Source organism: Dipteris shenzhenensis, chromosome 1 (genome assembly GCF_047967505.1).
Source record: "Dipteris shenzhenensis isolate YYH24624 ecotype China chromosome 1, Dip_SZ_1.0, whole genome shotgun sequence".
Lineage (NCBI taxonomy): Eukaryota > Viridiplantae > Streptophyta > Polypodiopsida > Gleicheniales > Dipteridaceae > Dipteris > Dipteris shenzhenensis.
In genome coordinates, this window is record NC_141596.1 from 71,206,037 (window position 1) to 71,227,895 (window position 21,859).

The window sequence follows — 21,859 nt, forward strand, 5'->3', positions numbered from 1 at the left end:
GGCCATCACTGTTAATAAGTGGCTATGGGAGTGCTTTCTACAAGGTGAAATGGGGATTATCTGCTGCTCTGCTGGTGCCTGTTTTGAATGCCGCAAATTTGGCCATATGGCTTTCCCAATGCCCTCTGGTTTTGCACAAAACCCCCCTAATGCAATACCTTCGGATGTGCAGAATAAGAATGTTCCTAAACTTCTGGATCCAAAAGCAAGGCAAACCAATGAGCCTCTACTACTTTGGATAGAGGCAAAGCCAAATTCAAGTATGTTAATGGGATGATGCCTACTACTTCTCAGTTGAAGGCAAAGGAATAAGCTTCAAATGAAGGTTGGTAGACCCCAAAAAATCAAGCAATGGCCAGAATAATTCTTCCAACTCATTTTTGGACTAGAGTTTCTTGCAATGGAAATACTCTTGCTGAAAATTTTGGGCAGCAACCACTAAATGATGCACTGTCACAGATCCTGAGGTTGACATGCAAATTTGAATGCTCTTTCTTCGGACAAATTCTATACAGATCTGTAAATATGCTTGACTTTTAATGTTCAAGGTCTGTCACTCGAAAATAGGATCTTGTGTGGGCGTATGTCAACAAATTGATGCATGATATAATGGATATGCAAGACAATAACCAGCATGTGTATGCAGGCCAGACAGACCACGTTGTTGGTCATGACAATTTTAATGCCAAAGTGCACTCGTTTTCTAGTGTGGTTTTTCTTATGAGGCATGCCTTTCAGCCAGTTGTGGCCTTAAATGACAAAAAAAGGTAGATGGATCATTATGCAGTGTCTTGTCCAACGTGAAATTTTTGAATTTGCCTCAATTTATGCACCTCAATCCTCTCACCGTAGAGCATCGATTTGGGAATCCATGCGCTAAGGTACCTAAGGACAACATGCTTTCATTTGTGGGGGATTTTAATAATGCACCCTATCAAGGGGATAATATCTTTGGTAATACCCACATATTGGCATTTGTATAGCAACATTGGTCTCAATTTAATTCATAGCTCAATCTTGTTGACCTTTGGAAAGACTTGAGACTATGCTTCCAAACTATACTTTTCAACAAAATGTGCTCTGGTAATATACACATATTGGCATTTGGACGGCAACATTGGTCTCACTTAATTCACAGCTCAATCTTGTTGACCTTTGGAAAGACTTGAGCCTACTTGAGCCTACTTGAGCCTATGCTTCCTAGCTATACTTTTCAACGAAATGTGCAGTCTATCTATCAAGCAAGGCTGGATCATTGATATATGGTCAATGAGTGGCAATATGATGCTTTTGCTTGCCAAATATGGGTGGATTATGCTTTTCTACACTCGGATCATGCTCCCTTATGGCTAAGGCTATCTTCTCATGAGCTACCACAACAGGTTGCCAGATTTTTGATGGCCATTCAGCTCCTTTGGAATCAATATTGGATGGTACCTAGGTCGTTATCAACTAATACTAGATACTAGCTAGCTACCAAGTACCAACTAGCAACTAGCTACTAGCTAGCTACCAGGTACCAACTAGCTACTAGGTACCAGCTTCTTACCCTTGACAATGTTTGGCAAGAAGTCCATTGCATATGTCATGTCCAAACTTTATGGCGCTCCAAGCATGGCCGTAAGAGCATTCGATTACTCTCCATGGAGCACCTCTGTTTGCCAAAGATGCAAAGTGGTTTGAATATCTTGAATGTTCACATACATATTTTGGCACGTAAGGGGAAAATGATGTGTATTGGTCCAGGTGTTTCCCCGTCCATTGGCCTTGTAAGAATCCACCCGCTCCAATTCTGTTTTCTTTAAAGGAATTTAGTTTGTGGGGGATGTGCTTTATGATGCATCTTATTAGATTTGATAGCTTAGTAGTATCATTTGGGGTTGCATTATTGAACCCATTGGCATTACCTTTCTTAGATGCTTCAATGTTTCCCACCAATGCCAAAGCTAGAGCTCACTTCTCGTCTTAAGGATGAGGCTCTGCATCATCAAGGTTTAGACAATCGTCCATTATTATTGGCACGTCACTGTGGCTTGCTTGTATAGGGTTTTGATGCCTTCACCTTGGGTTTAAAATAGGGCGAATCTGATTTGGGTTGTGAATCATAATCTCAAGTGGTGGCAGAAAAGATTGCAACACCTTTGGAGTTGTAAACTCCCTATTTGTCAACAGGTCTTTTAGTGGCAAGTGATGCTTGGAGTTTTTCATTTTGGCCAACTCCTGCTGACATGAAGACACAATGCTCTTGTATTCGTCGCAAATGTCTGACATCTATTGCAAGTGTCTGGCTCCAAGAGCCTTGTCACCTTTTCTAGCATTTCCCTGAGACTCATGATTTCTTACTCTTTCTTCATCAACATCTCCAAACATAGCTTCCTATTGCTTTGCTTTGGCACAAGTATTTTTGGCTATTTGGGATCTATCCATGACAACATGGCTTTGACCTTTTCTTTACATGGGTTTGTTATTGCGGACTCTAGACTCTATGGAAGGACAGAGATCATAGAGTCTTTGGTGATCACACTTTTACTAAGTTTCACTTTTCTGGATGTCATTAGGACAATCATTTTATGATTGTTTGTGTGCTTGTCAGATAGATTGTCCTACTTGTCTTATAATTACATTTTCTAATGTAATTGCATGTTCCTTGTTTGGGAACTTCTTATTGTAATAAAGTTCCATGGATTTAACCCAAGAGGGAAAAAAAAGTGTGGCAAGAAATTCTAGCTGTTTGGTTTTCATCTAGTAGGGCCAAAATATGATCTTTTTTATTGGGTTCATTTTTGGGCACTCTGGTCATTATGAATGGACCACAATAATTGGGTCTTTGGTGATCCCTCTATTTCTAAATATCAATTCTTCTGAGCATCACGGAGACAATCATTATATGATTACCTCTATGCCCAAGATCTAGACTATCCTGCCTTCTTGTCATATAATGATATCTTCTAATGTTTGTAGCTGCTTGTCCTGTTCTTTGAGACTGTTCTTTGGGACTGTTCTTTTAATATAATCACCTAGGTCCCCTTCTCTCATCCTTCAAAAAAAGTGTTGTACTCCATTCATTCTACCCTCAAAGTGTTTTATGATATTTTATATGGAACCCAAGAACTAAAAATTGTTCAAGATGCACCTCAAGATTAAGAAAATAAACACTACTCAAGCATCCATGAAAGTTCCAATAAAATGGGCATGCAGCTCTCCAACAAGAAGCTCTACCTTGAGAAGAAGATGGGTGAAAAAATGGAGGGAAAATAGCTCTCTCTTTGGCAACTCCATTGTAAGGATTTCACACCAAAAAGTGTGTGTGTGAGAGAGAGTGAACTTTTTAAATTAACTTGCAAACATTTTCAGGGAATTTCTGGAACCATTACAATGAAACATTTGATAGTGAATATGCTTTAAAACTCTCACCAGAGGAAGTTCAGACATATCACATGGGATAAAAGTCTCAATACAACACACATTCAGCAGCTCGAAGAAGAGCTTACAACCTGGGTGAAGCAGATTTAAAGCGAGTATATTGAGGATTTGAAGGAACAACTAGAACCGGGCAGGCAGCAGTGAACGGTGTCAGGCTGGGCAGGCAGAATCTCGTTCCAAGCCACTGCCTAACAAGAAAGGAAGGAGAGAAACCAGACCTGGGGAGGCAGTATCTAGCAACATCAAATATAGGATTCGCTCATGTGGGTTTGGGATTGCTTTTTATAGTGTGCCACGTGGCTCAACGAGAGGTCAGAAAGGGGGGTTGGTTCCACTATGCTGCCTGCCTAAAGAGATGCCTTACAACAGTTTTAAGCACATTGTAGGTGCCCTTCAATTACTGATTGTCAGAAAAGTTTGGCAGCCACCAAAGCTTAGGGCAGAAAAGTTTGGCAGACACCAAAGTATAGGGGCTCGAGAGATGTTTTCATGACAAGGGTGGGTGGGTGCTCATGTCATCTGAAACGTTTCTCTTCAATTCACTGAGACTGTGCAGCGCACAGCCTCCATGAGAATCGAAGTACCCACTAAGGCTGCCTTTCGTGATGACCACTTTCTAGCCCTAATGACCTTAAGCAAACAGCTCGACCCTCACATCTCTGATGCTCAGGGGAGTCTGTCACTCATTTAAAGCACTTAGCGTACCATCGTGCTCTTCACAGCCGTGACTCTCACTGCTCTGATAAACTGCCAGTTTCCTTACCCAGTGTTTTTTATATTTCCAAACTACTTTGCAGATACTGCACTCAGCAGACACTTGAAACCTGGTCATTCTTCTCACAACGGTTTCTCATTTCCTGGAAATAGAGCTGTTTGACTTGAACCTCACAATATTCCATATCGCTAGACCTTTTCTGCGCGCACAGTTTAGTTGAGGGTCTACATTTTAGGTTACTACCTTATTTTGATTTTCTGTTAAGAACTCATGTGGCAGTCTTATGTCTCATGCCAGCTCCCAGTACCCTGAAAATCCCCCTTCTGACCTGTCAGAGGTCATGCTTGACAATACCTTGCCTAAACTTGCAGCGTCTTGGTGGGCATGGACTTATAATTCAACAAGAGAGGACCCCTGGAAATTGCATAGTAAAAAGCAAGTGAGAGTAGTGGTATTCTAAATAATGCTTTAGGACATCAAATTGAGTAAGTCATAACCCAAGTAGTTGTGTGTGGAACCCTAATGATATGAGCTACAATGACATCGAATTGCCATTGTGAAATAAATTATAACCTTGAATCACCATTGTAAAGAAATATTATAAACAATCACCCAACAGACCAATGCACTTTATACATAATTTTCTGTTGTTTGCACTGTTGCACGCCAGTTGGAATTACAAGATATTATGCTCCGGCACAAAGCAACCTCTGCCTCCATTCATGAATCGCTGAACGCAATGAATGATTGGGAGTCAAATGTTTGTGGCTTAGCTTTAAGTTTGTCATTGGAGAAGTGTTGTGATGCTGAAGCCATTGTTTGATTGCTTTATATTCATAGGTAAAACCATCTGCTGCAATGTGGGGATCCTCCATCACGTCCTGAAAATTGACATAACATATATGAGAACAGTTTGAGCCTTAAGTCTGGATTCATTCTCTGGTATGAGTTGCTAAGATAATTCTTACCAGAACATTTCAGAAAGCAAACAAGATTTGGAAAGGTCTATCTATGGCCAAATTCAACGTGCTGTGGAGAAGGAACGAGAGAAATCGACCAATAGAACGAGTACAAAAGTTGAAGGGAACACATTTAGGACTGAAGGAGAGAAAAAGACAATTGCAATCTATGGATGCATTGCCAACCAATAGTGGTGCTTGAAAGAGGAGAATACGAGCTGCAAGGTTAGTTCCCCAAAATTTCAATGAAATTTCTTACTCCAAAATATTTGTGGTGTTGCATTCTTTCTACTAAGACTCATTTGTACTCTACTCTAGGAATTTCATGGAAGATGTGATGGGAACAATGGAAATGGATGATAGTGATCCTTCATATGTTCTAAGAAGTTAATAAAGCCAAGTGATGTCATGGAAGTGTTGAAGGACCCTAGACAAAAAGGGCTACATAAACAAGTTGCTATAGAAGTAATGAAGGATTTCAAGGGCCTTGTCCAAGAAAAGGAGGTGCTTGGAGCTTGTGATATTTACATGATAAGATGAAACAAATTGAAGACTCGTAGCCTTCCACTCAAAATAACTCAAACAACAAAGCTGTCATGTCACACTTGATTTTGTGACATTGTATGCCCTTGAGAAATTGCACTTGTCCCTGCTCAGAATAGTGTGCAAAATGACACTACAGCTTGATTTGAAACCACAACCTCAAAGGAAATAGCATTTTAGATAATAATATTCCATTGGGTACAGGTGATGCGAAATTCAGCTTTTATTTCCTGTTCACTCTATCACAATCAGCAGCTCACAAAATGCTTGCAGGAATGGACAGTTAGTCTATGTTTTCTCTTGGCCTGTCCTTCCAATATATATATATATATACCTTTGTAAGACTAGAATAAGTCCAATCATACAAATTTAGAAATTTTGTTGTCCTTCCAATACTCCGTTCTGGCTCCACATTCAGCATTTACACTATATCAGGATAAATTGGAAAACCTCTTCCGTGTAGATATATGGCATGAACCCGTCTGGACCCTCTCTGCTGGGCAGGTTGCTATTGCATCTTTGGGGTAGAATATGCAACTTAGGTTAGCAGCTCAAAAATAAGGTGTAATATGTAACTCACTAGAAATGCACGTGGGAATGTTTTTTTTTTAATAAAGGATTATTGCAGTATATCTCTACAATCTATGTGTAGAGTTAACTTTTGTACAATTCTCTTTTGCTGGTTTTTAATGTTTTTGATGCATAGAAATTATCGATCCATGGTGTCTTCATGAAAGTATTGTGGGGACTTGAGTGAGACTTCTTCAATGCATCTATAGATGCATGTACGAAAATACAGGAGTTATCATGGCCCTTCTAAGAAGGTGGCTAAGCAAGCTGCAGAGCTTGGGTTGAGAACAGGATAGCAGGCTAGGCAAGGGAGATACCTTGCCAGCAAGTAACAGGTGAGTCAAAAAAAACAGATGGCAGAGTGCACACAAATAAAGTCTAGTGCAGGCAGAGAAATGTCATGATTAAACAGTCATCTGAAGAAGCATGCCAGTGTTGAACTTGAGAGCTGTATCAAATAGAAATCCACAGAGCAAGGAACAGAACAAGCTTTCCTTGTGGATCCAAGAAGTGTGGTCTCCCCTAGATCCTGTGCCGAGGCAGAGAAATTCCAGACAGATTCATCCTAGGCAGTCTATCCAAGGGAATGATCTGATTGATTATAGAGCAACAGCAAGGAAACCTCTGCCGTTTTATGATTGAAAAATGGTCCAATGACTCAATGTGCCAGAAAATTCTGCGCCTCAAAGTGCAGGTTGAACCCCAGAATGTCCCTAAGTGGAATCTTTTAGGATGTCCTACCAGAACACAAGAAGCACCAGAATTTTCCAGAAGCAAATCCTGCAGCAGGCCAGTCTGTTGAAGTCCCTTCCTGCCAATATCTCCCTACTCTCTCCCTCCCCTCCCACCTCCGAACATCCTTGCCAGCTCTCCCTACTCTCCCACTTAAACCCTGCTCCTGCACCCATTTCCACAGTCAAGCTCTCTCACAGGGCTCTCACAAGCAGTCCCTCACTCTATTACAATATTGCCGATTGCAGCCTCTAGGGTTCAACCTTGTAACAGCCACCTGGTCGCCCCATATCTCATGTTTAGATCATCACCTCTTCTCCTTTGTGCCCTTGACACCTGTCGTAATCTCCTTTTACATTGCATGTGATAATCATGGGGACAATGCATGAGTATCCAGCTTGGTTGAGCGTAAAGCCTCTCTAAACAATATCACCACTTGCAGCCTCTAAGGTGAAACTTTGTAACAGCCACCTGTTCACCCATTTCTCTCTTTTTCTCACATCCTCGCTTTATAAGCAGCCACAGGGCCGCCCCAGGGCTTGAGGCAGGCCATCAGCACACCTTAACATGCGGCGACCCTCAGGAAAACCCTGTATGCGCTGTCATGCAGGCAGATGTCATCCAGCCTCCAGGACAGTAAAGCAGCCTGCAGCAGCTAGGAGCAGACAGAGAGCTGCCACATGGACCCACAAGACCTGCTAGCAGGCCAGATCTGTAGCAGGGGTCAGCCCTGTCAGCCTCTGACAATCCAAAATCCGCCCTGTTCCAGCCGTCCTATCTTCAGCCCAGGTCAGCCTTCAGAAGAGGGGTCCTCAGCTTTTAAAGGCAGCCATCCCCTTTATTCTAAACCAGAAGAGCAGCAGAGAATTCTTCAGCTCTCCACAGCTTCAGGAGCAGCAGCAAGCAGATCCCCCATGTAAGGAGTACGAGAGGAGGTTGATTTCCCCTCTCCACTCTCGCCCTCCAGGCTGCCTTCACCAACAGTTGTTACCTCAACCTCTTGGATTTCATTGGCACTACAGCCGAGGGCAGTTGCATCCAGTAGGGCCTCTGCAATTTTCCACTCACATACATGCTACCATGATGCAAAGACAAGCCCATCAGTCAGAAACCCTCATCACGCAGCTCTTATAGCTCCAAGATGAGCGGGACCGAGCAGAAAAGTGAAGGGACTAGGCCACAAAGGAGACCAAGGAAAAATGGGACCGTGAAGCTTCAAAAAAAAAGGAGAACCTGATATCATGCAGTGCTTCTATCTTTGGTAAGACCAAGGCATCAAAGACTAAGGAGCCAGCTCAGCAGACAGTTAAGCCTAGAGAATTCCCATTCCATAGGTTTGACGGGAAACAAATCCATTAATTCTTATTGGATGGCTCAATCAGTTTGAAAGATACTTCTCAATGGTCCCCATAGAGGACAATATGAGAACAGTACTCTTGCATATATGCTTCTTTCAGGTGAAAGTTACCACTTGGTTGCACAAGTGGCAGGCGAATAATTACAATGCAAATCTGGAGATAGCCAAATATGTTTGGGCAAAGTTCCTCAGTCCAACTTTTAACCACCTCAAGATTTAGACCATTTAGAGAAATAGTCCTTTTAGGTGTCTAGGTCCCCAGCAAGACCGTCAATCATTACACCAACCAATTCACACAGGTGCCCATATAGCTGCAGAGGGAGGAAAGGAACCAAATCATAAAATTTATCCACAACCTTGAATCAAACATTCAGTAGTATGTTCTTTGTTGCAAGCTGAAAGACTACAATGCCAGTTTGAGGTGATCCCCAACTTCAAGAAGAAACATTAGTCACTAGATCTCAACATTCCATGGACAGGGTTCAAGTTCATATCATGGCCTCAGAATATATCTCCCAGACCCTTGATTGCAGCCTTCTTTTTGAATCGAGAAATATGTTGAGGGAGCATGTCTATTTGACCTACGTCAACACTCCAGTGAAACCATCAACTAGCAATCCACAGCAACAAGAGTTTCACAAGTAATTTTCGAACTTACAACCATCTTTACAGCCTACAGGGCCAAGGGATCACAAAATAAAACAACTTCTTAGAGCTTCACAGCACAGGAAGCATCGATAATAGCTCAATAAGGCCATGGATTCATGGAGCATTTAACAACAGTTGTGGTATTAAAATATTTGCACAAGCTGCCCTGCAGCAATTTTGACCTGTTTCTGGAAGTTTTCAAGCTTTTTAAGACCCAATTTCGGGGTGCTGGAGCTGCAAACAGGCTTCAGAAAGACCTTGCACAAGCAAGGCACAGCTGCTGGGAGCATCTTCTGCAGCTTTTCAGCATATTTTGGGGTGTGTGCAGCTGCTCAGAGCTGTCCATACAGTCAGAAAGACCTTGCACAAGCAAGGCACAGCTGCTGGGAGCATCTTCTGCAGCTTTCAGCATATTTTGGGGTGTGTGCAGCTGCTCAGAGCTGTCCATACAGTCGCACCAGCAAGGTGCTTTTGTTGCAGGTCTTCCAGCAGAACTTCTACTATTTACGCTGGTTCTGTTGCATTTTGGAGCTGAACAGACCTGCTGCAGGTTCATTTCGGGGATGTAGGCCATCCTCTGGTGGTTCTAGTGATGCCCTATAGGCCATGGTATGAGCCTTGTAGGCATAAATAAAGACACTTATAGTGTTAGTGTCTTTTAGGCCACATAGGACACTTAGTCCTATGTGACACCTAGGACACTTAGTCTAGGTCTAGGTACTTGTACCTTGTACTCCTTTGTTTTTGATTATCCAACTTTGACGTGACGGCTAAGGCGTTTTATCATCGACTCTTTTGCTACCTGCACTCTCTCTCTCCTAAACGATCCTTCAGTGGTATCAGAGCCCAGCTTTGCTTCCTGTGCCTCTTGTCCGTACTGCAGTACGGATATCGTACGTTTCTTGCAGCTGCCCGTACATCTGTCGTAACTGAGTCTGTACCTACGTCGTCGTACAAATATGTACCTCCATCGTACGTCCATACTTGCACTACGTCCGTACCTGCACTCCATACTTGCACTTGGTACTGCGCCGTACTGTACTTCATTGCACTGTGTTCCGTACTAGAGCCACCGTACAGATCAGTACATGCATCGTTGTACTGTCCGTACTGATCGTACTGCAATACGTACATCTTCCGTACCTGCACGTGGGAGCCTCCGTACAACTGCAGTAATTCAGATCTTCATACAACGTACGGCCGTACAACCGTTCAATCGTGCACCATACATCGTACGGTGTACTTGATATGGTACTTGAGCTGTTTGTACAGCTAGTACTTCTCTCGAGATCTTCGTACAGGTGTTGCACGTACAAAGTCACATTTAGGACATTGGAAATTTTTAGGGCTTTCAGTTCATTTCACCTTCTTTGGTTGCAATTTCTTGCAAGAACATTGGAGCTTTGGAATTTGGTCTACAATCTCTTGTTGTTTGCAATACATTAGGACAGATTGGAGAACATTGAGTCACATTTGCATGACATTGAGTAAGATTTTCAGACATTGAGTCTTTTATGCAAGACATTGAGTCAGATTCACATACATTGGGTCACATTTGCAAAATTTCAGCAAAATTTGGGGCTTTTTTGTATTTTTCCTCTTTCTGGCCTATTTGCCCTCAATAAATTTGGGGCTTTTGCCAGATTTGCTGTTTTTGCAGTGAACATTGCCTGCCACAGTCACATTTGGGTCAGATCTGCATTTGATCTTTGATTTGGGTCAGAAATTTGCAGATATTTGTTGTCATTTTTGGACAGCCAGCTTTTTGCACAGATAGCCTTGAGGCTTTTGGGTTTTTAAGTCTTTTTCAGGGTATCACATTTGCTATGGTTGGGAACAATCAAGATTTATTTGGAGTTCTTCGTGAAGATGATAAGTTGGATGGCACCAACTATCTGATGTGGTCTTATCTCATGAAACATATTCTAGTTGCAAAGCATTTGTGGAATATTAATTATGGGGCTGATTTGAGGCCAGCCAATGCTACAGTGGTTGCCTCTACTGCTGGTCCCTCTGCAGGGGGTACTCCTCCTGATGCCTCTTCCTCTAGCACTCCTGCTGCTGCTCTTCCAACTCAAGAACAGTCAAGATGGGATGCAAGAGATGCAAATGCACATTCATGCATTGCTTTATCATGCAAGAGAATCATTATTCCACACATCCGGTCTTGCAAGACAGCAAAGGATGCTTGGGATAAATTGGCTTCTCTCTATCAGATTCGCAATGAAGCTCGTGTTGCATATTTAAGAAGGCAATTACAGGGAAGTCAGTATGAATGAAGGTGACTCTATGGATGCATACCTGACAAAGGTCAAGGACCTCATGCAACAGCTTGCCAACATTGATGAGGTGGTGCCAAATTCACAGCTTGTCAGTACCACATTGAATGGACTGCCAGTTACATATCAAGGGTTTGCTACAACCCTTCGATTAGTGGCCATGGGTAATCCAGACCACTATTCTTTTGATCAGCTAGTTACTTTGCTTTTGCAGGAAGAGCAAAGTAGAGCTAATAGACAAGCCATTATTCCTGATCATGCATTTGCTTCACAGCAGACAGGTAGAGGCAAGGCTTCCAAGCCTATGGGCAAGCCAAAATCTGCACATAGCAGCTGTAATTCCTCCCATGCATCTAAAAATACAGCAGATAAGTCAAAGAAGAAAAGATGCAACTATTGTCGCCAGCCTGGACATGACATTTCAAAATGCAGGAAGCGCATTGCTTCGGAGAAAAAGAAAGCAGGATTGACAGTTAATGCCTCTCATGCTATTGAATCCCATGAGCCAGAAGATGCTTCACATGCACATGCTCTTCAGGATGATTGGGCATGGGCTGTCCATTGCTCATTTGATCCCTCCAAAGCTGATGCATTCTTTAATGCTAATGATGCTCAATCCTCGTACTTTGATAGTGGTGCTTCCAAGCATGTCACATCTTGCAGACAGTTGTTTCATTCTTTAGCTGATGCACCTTGAGGGGGGACTGTCACGTGTGCTAATAATGCTTCATATGCTGTTAAAGGAATTGGAGATGTGCAGCTCACATCCATTTCAAGCCATCCTATTACTCTGACAAATGTTCTTTTTGTGCCTGGAATTAAAGTCAACTTGATTTCAATTTCAGCAATTGCCACTTTAGGTCTCAGAGTTATTTTTTATGGCTACAGATGCCTAGTTTATGATCTTCGTGATGACAATGCCATAGTTCTCACTGGCACTTTGCAAAAGGGGCTTTATCACCTTGATCATTACTCAGCTGCACTTTCTATTGAAGCATTGGCTATTTCAGATTCACAGCTTGCTGAAACTCATCTTTGGCATGAGAGAATGGGCCATCTCAATTATAGAGCTCTTACAAAGCTACATTCACAGCAGATGGCAAATGATGTACCTCAAACTCACACAGTTTGCAAACATGTGTGTGAGGGTTGTCTTTTGGGTAAGATGCATCGATCTCCTTTTCAAAAGAATTGTCCAAAACTCTCACAAAGGAAATTGCAGCTAGTGCACAATGATGTATGTGGCCCAATGAGGACGAATGCCATTGGGGGGTACAAGTATTTCATGACTCTCATTGATGATTTCACAAGATATTGCTGGATATATCCTTTAAAAGACAAATCTGAAGTTTTCTTATGCTTTAAGAGATGGGTGAATATGGTTGAGAATGAATCAGGATGCAAGCTTGTCACCCTCAACACAAATAGGAGGGGAGGGTATATGTCAAAGGAGTTTGATGCCTTTCTATCTTCACGGGGCATTATTCACTCATGTATTAAGGCCAAGTCTTTGCCCAATAAATTTTGGCTTGATGCAGTGATGTGTGTCAACTATGTGCTGAATAGATCACCTACACGGGCATTGCAGACTATTACACCTTATGAAGCATGGAAAGGCAGGAAGCCTTCCCTTTCACACATGAGAGTTTTTAGGTCTCTTGCATATGTTCATGTACCATCTCAGCTGAGACATAAGCTTGATGACAAGGCAATCAAATGCATATTTATTGGTTACAGCCAGGAGAGCAAAGGGTATCGGTTATACCAACCAAATACTGGGAAGATTATTGTCAGTAGAGATGTAATCTTTGTTGAACATTCAGCAACTCCTCTTGTGGACTGCAAAGCTAAGCCAGATGTTGACATATTTGATGCCTTTGAATCTTGGTTACCTCTGCCATCCTCAGAAGAGGACTTTGACCAACAACGTGACTTTGACCAGCAACATGAGCCTCCTGTAGGCCCTCCACCAAGCAATAATTAGCCCCTACCTCATGCTGATTTGCAGGTTTCTCTTCCGGCACAAAATGATCCCACTATTCATGATGCAGTCATTGAAGAAAGAGCTGTCAATAGATAGCAAAGGCAAGTTCCCAGATGGCTTCTTGATACATTGAGGGACAGCAAACAAGATTAGCCTTTTGCTGCATGGACAAGATCAGGGAATAGACAGCATGGTCGCTTTCTTGAGTTTGCACTCCATGCTACAGCTTGCAATGAAGAGCCTCTGTGCCATAAAGATGCTTTTGACAGCAAAGAGTGGATGGATGCAATGAGAGCTGAGTTACATTCCATTGCTAAAAATGACACATGGGAAGTAGTAGATCTCCCTCCAGGCAAGTATGCCATTGGAACCAGGTGGGTCTACAAATTAAAAAGGAAATTTGATGGTAGCATAGATCGATACAAAGCCCGTCTTGTTGCAAAAGGGTATGCCCAACAACAAGGCATTGAATTTGAGGAGACATTTGCTCCCACATCCAGGATTACCACCATTAGATGTGTCATTGCCATTGCAGCCCATCATCATTGGCAAGTGCACCAACTTGACATCAAGACTGCTTTTCTTCATGGGGATCTGCAGGAAGAAGTCTATGTCACACAACCTCCTGGCTTTGAGGTTGTTAATTCTGAAAATAAGGTATGCCGGCTTAGAAAATCCCTTTATGGTTTGAAGCAGGCACCCAGGGCATGGTATGCCAAAATTCATGCACACTTACTATCCCTTGGTTTTCAGAATAGTCCCTCAGAACCCGCTCTTTATGTCTGCGGGAGTGGATCTGATTTTTTAGTGCTGATTTTATGTATGGATGATATGCTCATCACGGACCTAGATACTCAGCAAATTGCAGCTTTCAAGGCTGATTTGCAGCAGAAATTTGACATGTCAGACATGGGACAGCTCCATTATTATTTGGGCATTCAGTTTGCTCATGTTGAGGGGGGTATCATGATGTCTCAGTCCAAGGATATTGGACAGCTCCTTGATCGTTTTCAGTTTGAGGATTGCAAGCCAATCTCTACTCTAGTGGACCCTGGCTTCAAATTCTCAGCTCATGATGGGAGCCCACCATGTGATATCACTCTTTATCAGCAAGCTGTTGGATGCCTTATTTATTTATGTCACACCAGACCTGACTTGCAGTAGAAAGAGAGTCTTCAGATATCTCAGAGGCACTCAGGATTTAGCCCTCTTCTATGGTGATCAAGGTTCACTTACCATGCATGCTTACACAGATAGTGACTGGGCAGGATGTCACATACTGGCAATTGTTTTTTGCTTGGCAATTCATGTATCTCTTGGCTCAGCAAGAAGCAACCAACAGTTGCCACATCTAGCTGTGAGGCTGAGTATAGGGCAGCTTTCACGCTACAGTAGAGTGTGTTTGGCTTCGACAGTTACTTACATATCTTGGTATTCGCCAGACATCCTCCACTATTGTCTACACTGACAGCCAGAGTGCTTTGGCCATTGCGCGTAACCCAATGTTCCATGCGCGTACCAAGCATATTGAAGTTCACTATCATTATGTTCGGAAGCGGTTGTCAGCAGGAGACATAGAGTTGTCCTATCTTCCCACAGAGGACAACATAGCATTCCTCGTCAGAAGTTCGAAGTCTTTCAACAGGCTTTACACTTGGTTCCCTTTGTTACATGATCTGACATCCCTTGTACATTTAAAGGTGGCTATATCCTTTTGGATGAACATGTGCCACCATGACCAGAAAATACCCGGTATTCTGAGACGTTTCCAGAGTACTTCAGCCCATCCCATGGAGGGGGGTTTGTAGGCCATCCTCTGGTGGTTCTAGTGATGCCCTATAGGCCATGGTATGAGCCTTGTAGGCATAAATAAAGACACTTATAGTGTTAGTGTCTTTTAGGCCACCTAGGACACTTAGTCCTATGTGACACCTAGAACACCTGTGGAGCAACTGTTACAACCTGCTGCAGATTTTTGGATGCCTTTGGAGCTACTTTTGTTCAAGAAATCTTATGCAAGCAGTGTATTTTTGGGGTCACATCCCGTAGATGTCATGGTTGGGTGGTGAGCAGCCTGCTCAGTTCTCACGTGGTGCGTGTTTGTTTTGCAGATCAGAGGTTTCAGGAGTGCTGGGACGTGTCAATTGGTATCCGAGCCAGCTCCTAAGGTAGGAATTTCTGATGTGAATACTTGGACGATTTCTTCCTCCAGGTATGCCCTAAAATTCAAAATTTGCTGCTGCAAATTCTGGTTGGTTCATGGGTTATCTAGGGTGGTCAGGATGTAGGGGAAAGGTAGGAGAAAGAGAGAGTGTGTTTCGAATTTGCTGAAGGGCTTAGGTGAGAGAGGGATGAGTGTCGCTAGGAGAGAGCGAAGGTGCAGGTAGGAGAGGCGATAGAGGAGCTGAGTGGGCTGGTCAGGGCGGCGTGGGGGTAGAGAACGCAGAGGCGTGAGGTTGTGTGGTGCGCCATGGCTGGAAGGAGTTTCCGCCAAGGCAGGGTGATGCGCAAGGGGCTGGAACAGGGTGCGGCTACTCTGTGGGAGGTGATGCTTTTTTCGAAAAAGCACCACCCTCCAAAGTTGGGAGGGTGAGCTTTTCTAGGAAGCAGGGCTTCCTAGATTAGCCGCCCTATTCCCTATATAGCTTGGCAAGGTCTCAAGCTCAGCCATAGCTTTGTGTGAGAAGCCCACCTTGCCTATCGTCGTTGATTGCGCCATCAGGATTCCGTACACCCGCATCAGGCTGCCGTACAACCCGCGCCAGCTGCCGTACGGATTGCGTCAGCAACCGTACAGTCCACGTCAGCATCCGTACTGTTTGTGTCAACTGTACGGCCAGAAGGGGGATTCCGTACAGTACGGATTGTTGCAGAATTCCGTACACTGCAGCCTGCAACGAATTCAACAAGAGGAAGACTCTGGGTTTATTGCGCCCGCTGCTCGCCAGTTTCCAGCATTTTTTTTTCGTCAGCATCTCTTGGGATGGTTCTTCTCTGCTCCACTCTCCTTTCAGCTTCGATTCCCTCAGTTATTTCTCTCAGTTTATATTCGTTCAAATCAGATTTCAGATATGTCTGATCCTGCAAATCCTGAGTTCACCATGGGAGATCAGGATTTGGATTACACTCCTGTGGGAGAGGAAGACCAGGGTCTTTATGACGATCTGATTACGAAGAAGGCCTTCAGTGAATTCACCACTGCTCTGGATGGAAAATTCGAGTAGGTTGATGCGAATCAAACGGGGTTGACACAGTAACTCCAAGGGATTCAGGCGACTCTCACCCTTCTGCCTAGCACTGTGCAGGCACTCACGCATGTGGATGCCATGGCTTCAGTGCTAGGCCCGAACATAACTCCAGACCCTTTTGCGGGAGATCAAAAGTCTCGAACTAAGGAGGTGGTTGACACTTGGTTACACAAGTGGCAGGTACACTTCCAGTTCCACCCGTACCCAGATGAAAAGAAAATACAGCTTGCAGCTGGTTTCATGTCAGGAAAGGCGTTGCTATGGTGGAAGGAACTCCAACCTAAGCCGGATACATGGATAGATTTCGAAGGGGTCTTCAGAAAGGAGTTCCTAAAGAAGGAGGACGAATATGATATCGTTGGCAAGCTTAAAGCCCTCGATATGTCAAAGCTGAACTTGTCATTTGAAGTTTATCTTCAAAGGTTTCGGGATCTGCAGACCAGGGCCACAAAGATGGATCCAGTGACCTTGTTAGGTTTCTTTGTGGATGATTTGCCAGATTCGTACAAGTTGCAAATCAAGAACAACAAATGTACAACGTTGCAAGAGGCCATGAATTACGCGCGTATTTATGATGATACCATGGCCGGTGCAAAAGCAACTACAGTTTCCGACACGAGTGGAAAGAACAAACGAAAGTTCTTTCAGCCTACGACTGGGGGGAGACGAAGTCTACAGATAATGCCTCCAAAAAAAAACTTGACTCAGGCAAAGAATGGTCGAGCCCGTTTCCTTCGCACATTGCTAAAGAAGGACGTTGCTTCTATTGCGAGAAGCGCGGCCACACCAAGAATGAATGTCCAAAGCGCAAGAATCAAAAGTTAGTGCTTGGACCGAAGCTCCAGGCGGGTCCAGGTACCAAAGCCAAGGGAGCGAACCAAGTTTCGATGACAGGTATTTTTGTAAATGTCATTACCTTCCCACTTTCTTGTAATTGCACTTTCAATACTTCGTTGTTTGGTTCCCATGATCTTTTCCGAGTTTATGGAGAAGTTATGGACCAACAGGTTCACATTCTCTTTGATCCGGGCAGCTCTCACAACTTTGTTAATTACAAATTTGTGCAGAAGATGGGGCTGTCCACAGTACCTAGCGATCACACCTATGAGGTGCAGCTTCCAGCTGGGAAGCAGTTTTGGGATCGCAAGGTTGAAGCGCTTCCTATCCGGATTCAAGCTTACACAGGGGCTCTCACGTGTTATGTTATGCACCTGGAGCATGTAGACTTGTTAATCGGAATAGAGTGGTTTAAAACCCACAATATTCAGATTGGATGGACGGAGCATACACTTTCTTTTGTAGATAAGGACACCCAATTTTGTATTCAGTGTGATAAAATTCCCTCTTCTCAGGGACCTATTGTATCTGCGATGCAGCTTCGGAATATATTAAACACTTCTCATTATGATGTCTATCAGTGTGTTTTGATTCCGCTTTCTTCATTTGTTGTCTCTGTAATTAATAAGAATCATTTAAGTGTGTTTGAACGCCGTGAATTGAGAATGTTGTTAGATAGTTTTAAGGATGTATTCCCTGCTCAACTACTGGAAGGTTTACCTCCAGAACGGGCAGTAGATCATCGCATAGACTTAGTCCCAAGGGCTCAACCTATTAGTGTACCACCTTATAGGATGAGGATGAGTTAGCTACCCAGCTACAGGATTACCTGAATATGAGCTATATACGCCCAAGTAAATCACCTTGGGGTGCACTTGTCCTCTTAAGAAAGAAGAAAGATTCTACATGGAGAATGTGTATAGATTATAAACGATTAAATAAAGTGACAATTAAGAATCGATACCCTCTACCTCGTTCCGATGATTTGATAGACCGTTTGGCCGGAGCGAAGTATTTCACTAAGATTGATTTGCGTACGGGTTATCACCAAATCCGTATCTATGCTAAACACATAGATAGAACCGCATTCCGAACTAGGTATGGTCATTACGAGTTTCTTGTATTACCTTTTGGTTTGACCAATGCTCCTGCCACCTTTCAGCAGATGATGAACGATTTGTTTCGGGATTATCTGGGCAAATTTGTTGTAGTGTTCTTAGATGACATCTTGGTATATAGTCGAACGCTTGAGGATCACATAGGACACCTCCGGATTGTCTTAGTTATTCTAAGACAGCATAAGCTCTATGCCAAGATGAGTAAATGTGACTTCTTTATGAAGGAGATCATTTACTTAGGACACAAGATTTCTTCTGAAGGTATTAGCATTGATCTGGATCGTATCCAGAAGGTTTTAGAATGGCCTATTCCTTAGACTGTGAAACAACTTCGTTCTTTCCTAGGATTTACGGTATTTCTACGGAAGTCTGTGCGTGATTATTCACATATCACGGCACCCCTAACAAACATATTGAAAGGTCGTGGACGTAGGTCTACCCAGCCGATCTCTTGGAATGATACATTGAACAAGGCTTTTGAAACCTTGAAGTTTTCTATCAAGGAAGCACCCGTTCTTGCATTACCCGATCCTACCCGGTCTTATGTTTTAGAGGCCGATGCGAGTGATTATGCGATTGGGGCAGCTCTATTCCAAGAGGGCAGACCTGTAGCTTTCGAGAGTAAGAAGCTAGACGACACCCAATATCGTTGGCCCACACTCGAGAATGAACTTTATGCTGTAGTGTATGCTCTTAAGGTTTGGAGACACTACTTGTATGGTTCAAAGTTCCTTGTATTGACTGATCATCAGTCAATTAAGTATGTGTGTGATGGATCTGAGTTAAGGGGACGGAAAGCTAGATGGGCAGAATTCATGCAAGATTTTGATTTTGAAATATGTTATCGTAAGGGTTCGTTGAATAGTGTGGCGGATGCCTTAAGTCGAGTTAAGTTTGTAAATGCTCTGTCATTTACGAAAATATCCTCAAACCTATTTCAATCCTTGAGAGGGCTATACGCAACTGATAGTCATTTCAGTTCTTATTGGCAGAGAGTCCAGGATGGGAGCTCCATGGTTGACCAGGACTCAGGGATTGTGCCACCTACGGTACAGGCGGCGGGAGGTCAGTGGATGATTAGGAACGGCTTGCTGTTCTGGAATGAAAAGATTTGTGTGCCAGATGTTCTGGACCTTAAATCCAAGATTCTCTGGGAGTGTCATAATGCTCCTAGTGCTGGACATCCGGGTATACATAGGACTCTGTCTCTTGTGAAGCATACCTTTTATTGGCCTAAGATGCGTGCATTTATTGAGAACTATGTAGTAGGTTGTCGGGTTTGTCAGGTTACTAAGGCAGAACGCCTTAGAAGCGCGGGCTTATTACAACCGTTACAGATTCCAGGTAATAAATGGGAAAGTATTTCCATGGATTTTATTATTGGTTTGCCTCGAACGCGCAAGGGTCATGACTCCATTTGGGTCATAGTCGACCGTTTGACAAAAATGGCTAGATTCTTACCTACTAGAACAACTATTTCAGCTGTTCAGCTGGCTCACGAGTTTGTGGACCACTTGTTTAAGCTGTATGGTTTGCCATCTGACATAGTCAGTGACAGGGACTCCAAGTTTACAAGTAACTTTTGGACACTTGTTTTTGAGAAGTTAGAAACTACTCTAAGTATGAGTTCCTCCGATCATGCACAATCCGATGGCAGTACAGAGAAGGTTAACCAATTGGTTGAAGACATGCTTCGGGAATATGTATCTAAGAGACAGTCTTCATGGGAAGATTATCTACCTATGATAGAATTTGCTTACAACAGTGCAAAGCATTTTAGTACTGGTTACAGTCCTTTTATGCTTATGTATGGGTTTCAACCTAAGTCACCAGTTATGGTTGGATTAAAAGAAATTCAAAATGATGCTGCTAAGAACTTCTTGCTAGACATGCAGGAAATGTTGCAGTTTGCCAAGGAGTCTATTAGAAGTGCCCAAGATCGGGACAGATTTTATGCTAATAGACATCGTTCACCTAGAGAGTTCTCTCAAGGAACGATGGTATATTTGCGAATTCCTAAGGAATCCAAGAGCCTAAGAGCTGGTTTGGTTCCGAAATTATCCCCCAGATACTGTGGTCCGTTCAAGGTCATTAAAAGAATTGGACCAGTTGCATATCGACTAGAATTGCCTCCTGATGTTAAAGTCCATCCAGTCTTTCATGTCAGTAGATTGAAAGAAGTCTTGGGTGCGGATGATCAACTTGTTTCTCCTCACGAGATAATAGAGGTTACAGATTTGACTTTTATTCCACACGAACCTGAGTGTATTCTTGAATTTCGTGACAGACAGATTCGTAATAGGTCTATCACGGAATACAAGATCAAGTGGAAGGATCGTGTTGAGGAGGATGCAACATGGGACACATTACAAAACCTCCAGAGAACATTTCCGAGTTTTTTAGCGAACTCAGGAGTGAGTTCTTAGAGGAGGGGGAGTATGTCATGTGCACGGATTGGTATCTGACGTGTACTGGGTACACAAGACTAGCTCAGGTAGCCTGGGGAGACTTAGAGCTAGGCAGGCTTGATTCTCGGGTTGAGTGGCAAGGGTACGAACCAGTTGTCTTCGCTATTTTTGGCGCTTGGGGCCCGAGTCTATAAAAGGGGCCCAGGGGGTTCAGTTCTCAGTGTGCCGATGGGAGCAAGTTTCGTTCCCAGGTGCTAGGTCTGATCCTGGATTGAGTCGCGGACGCGCGCCTGCATCTTAGCGTAGCCCAAGGCCCAGTGGCAGATCCCAGGCTTCACAACGCCACCTGGTGGTATGGGACACCAGGCTGGTTTGGATCTGATTGGGAGTTCGTGCCAGTAGCTCAGCTCGTGGCTCGGAGGGGACATCTCCTGATTCGGGATCACATCCCGTAGATGTCATGGTTGGGTGGTGAGCAGCCTGCTCAGTTCTCACGTGGTGCGTGCTTGTTTTGCAGATCAGAGGTTTCAGGAGTGCTGGGACGTGTCAATAGACCACAACAAAATGGTGTTACGGAACGCAAGAATGGAACCTTGATGGAGATGGCATGATGCATGATGAAGGGTAAGTCTTTGCCCAACAAATTCCTGTTGGATGCCATTATGTGTGCAAATTATGTCTTGAACAAGTTGAGACATTTGCACCAACTTCACGCATTACTACCATTACATGTGTCATTGCTATTTCAGCCCATCATCATTGGCAAGTGCATCAACTAGATATGAAAACCACTTTCCTTCATGGAGATTTGCAAGATGGGGTGTATGCCACTCAACCTCCTGGTTTTGAGATCAAAAGATCTGAAAACAAGATATGCCGCTTGCACAAAGAACTTTATGATTTGAAGCAAGCACCCCCGGCTTGGTATGCTAAGATACATACTCATCTTATCAGCCTTGGTTTTCAGAACAATCCTACAGAGAGCACTCTTTATGTCTACAAGCATGATGCCGACTTGCTGACTTTAATTCTGTAGGC

At 43.5% G+C, this 21,859-nt stretch overlaps 1 protein-coding gene across 1 annotated transcript in view; it reads right to left on the reverse strand.

Annotated features, from left to right (window-relative positions):
• Positions 1 to 4,719: 4,719 nt before the first annotated feature.
• The window catches only part of LOC147906322 (U-box domain-containing protein 35-like), a 69,640-nt gene continuing 52,500 nt past the window's right edge, over positions 4,720 to 21,859 (reverse strand). Inside the window, exon 9 of the mRNA XM_087378061.1 lies at positions 4,720 to 5,019. Coding sequence (XP_087234187.1) covers positions 4,825 to 5,019 — 195 coding nt within the window. The 3' untranslated portion in view covers positions 4,720 to 4,824. The remainder of the gene's footprint in view (positions 5,020 to 21,859) is intronic.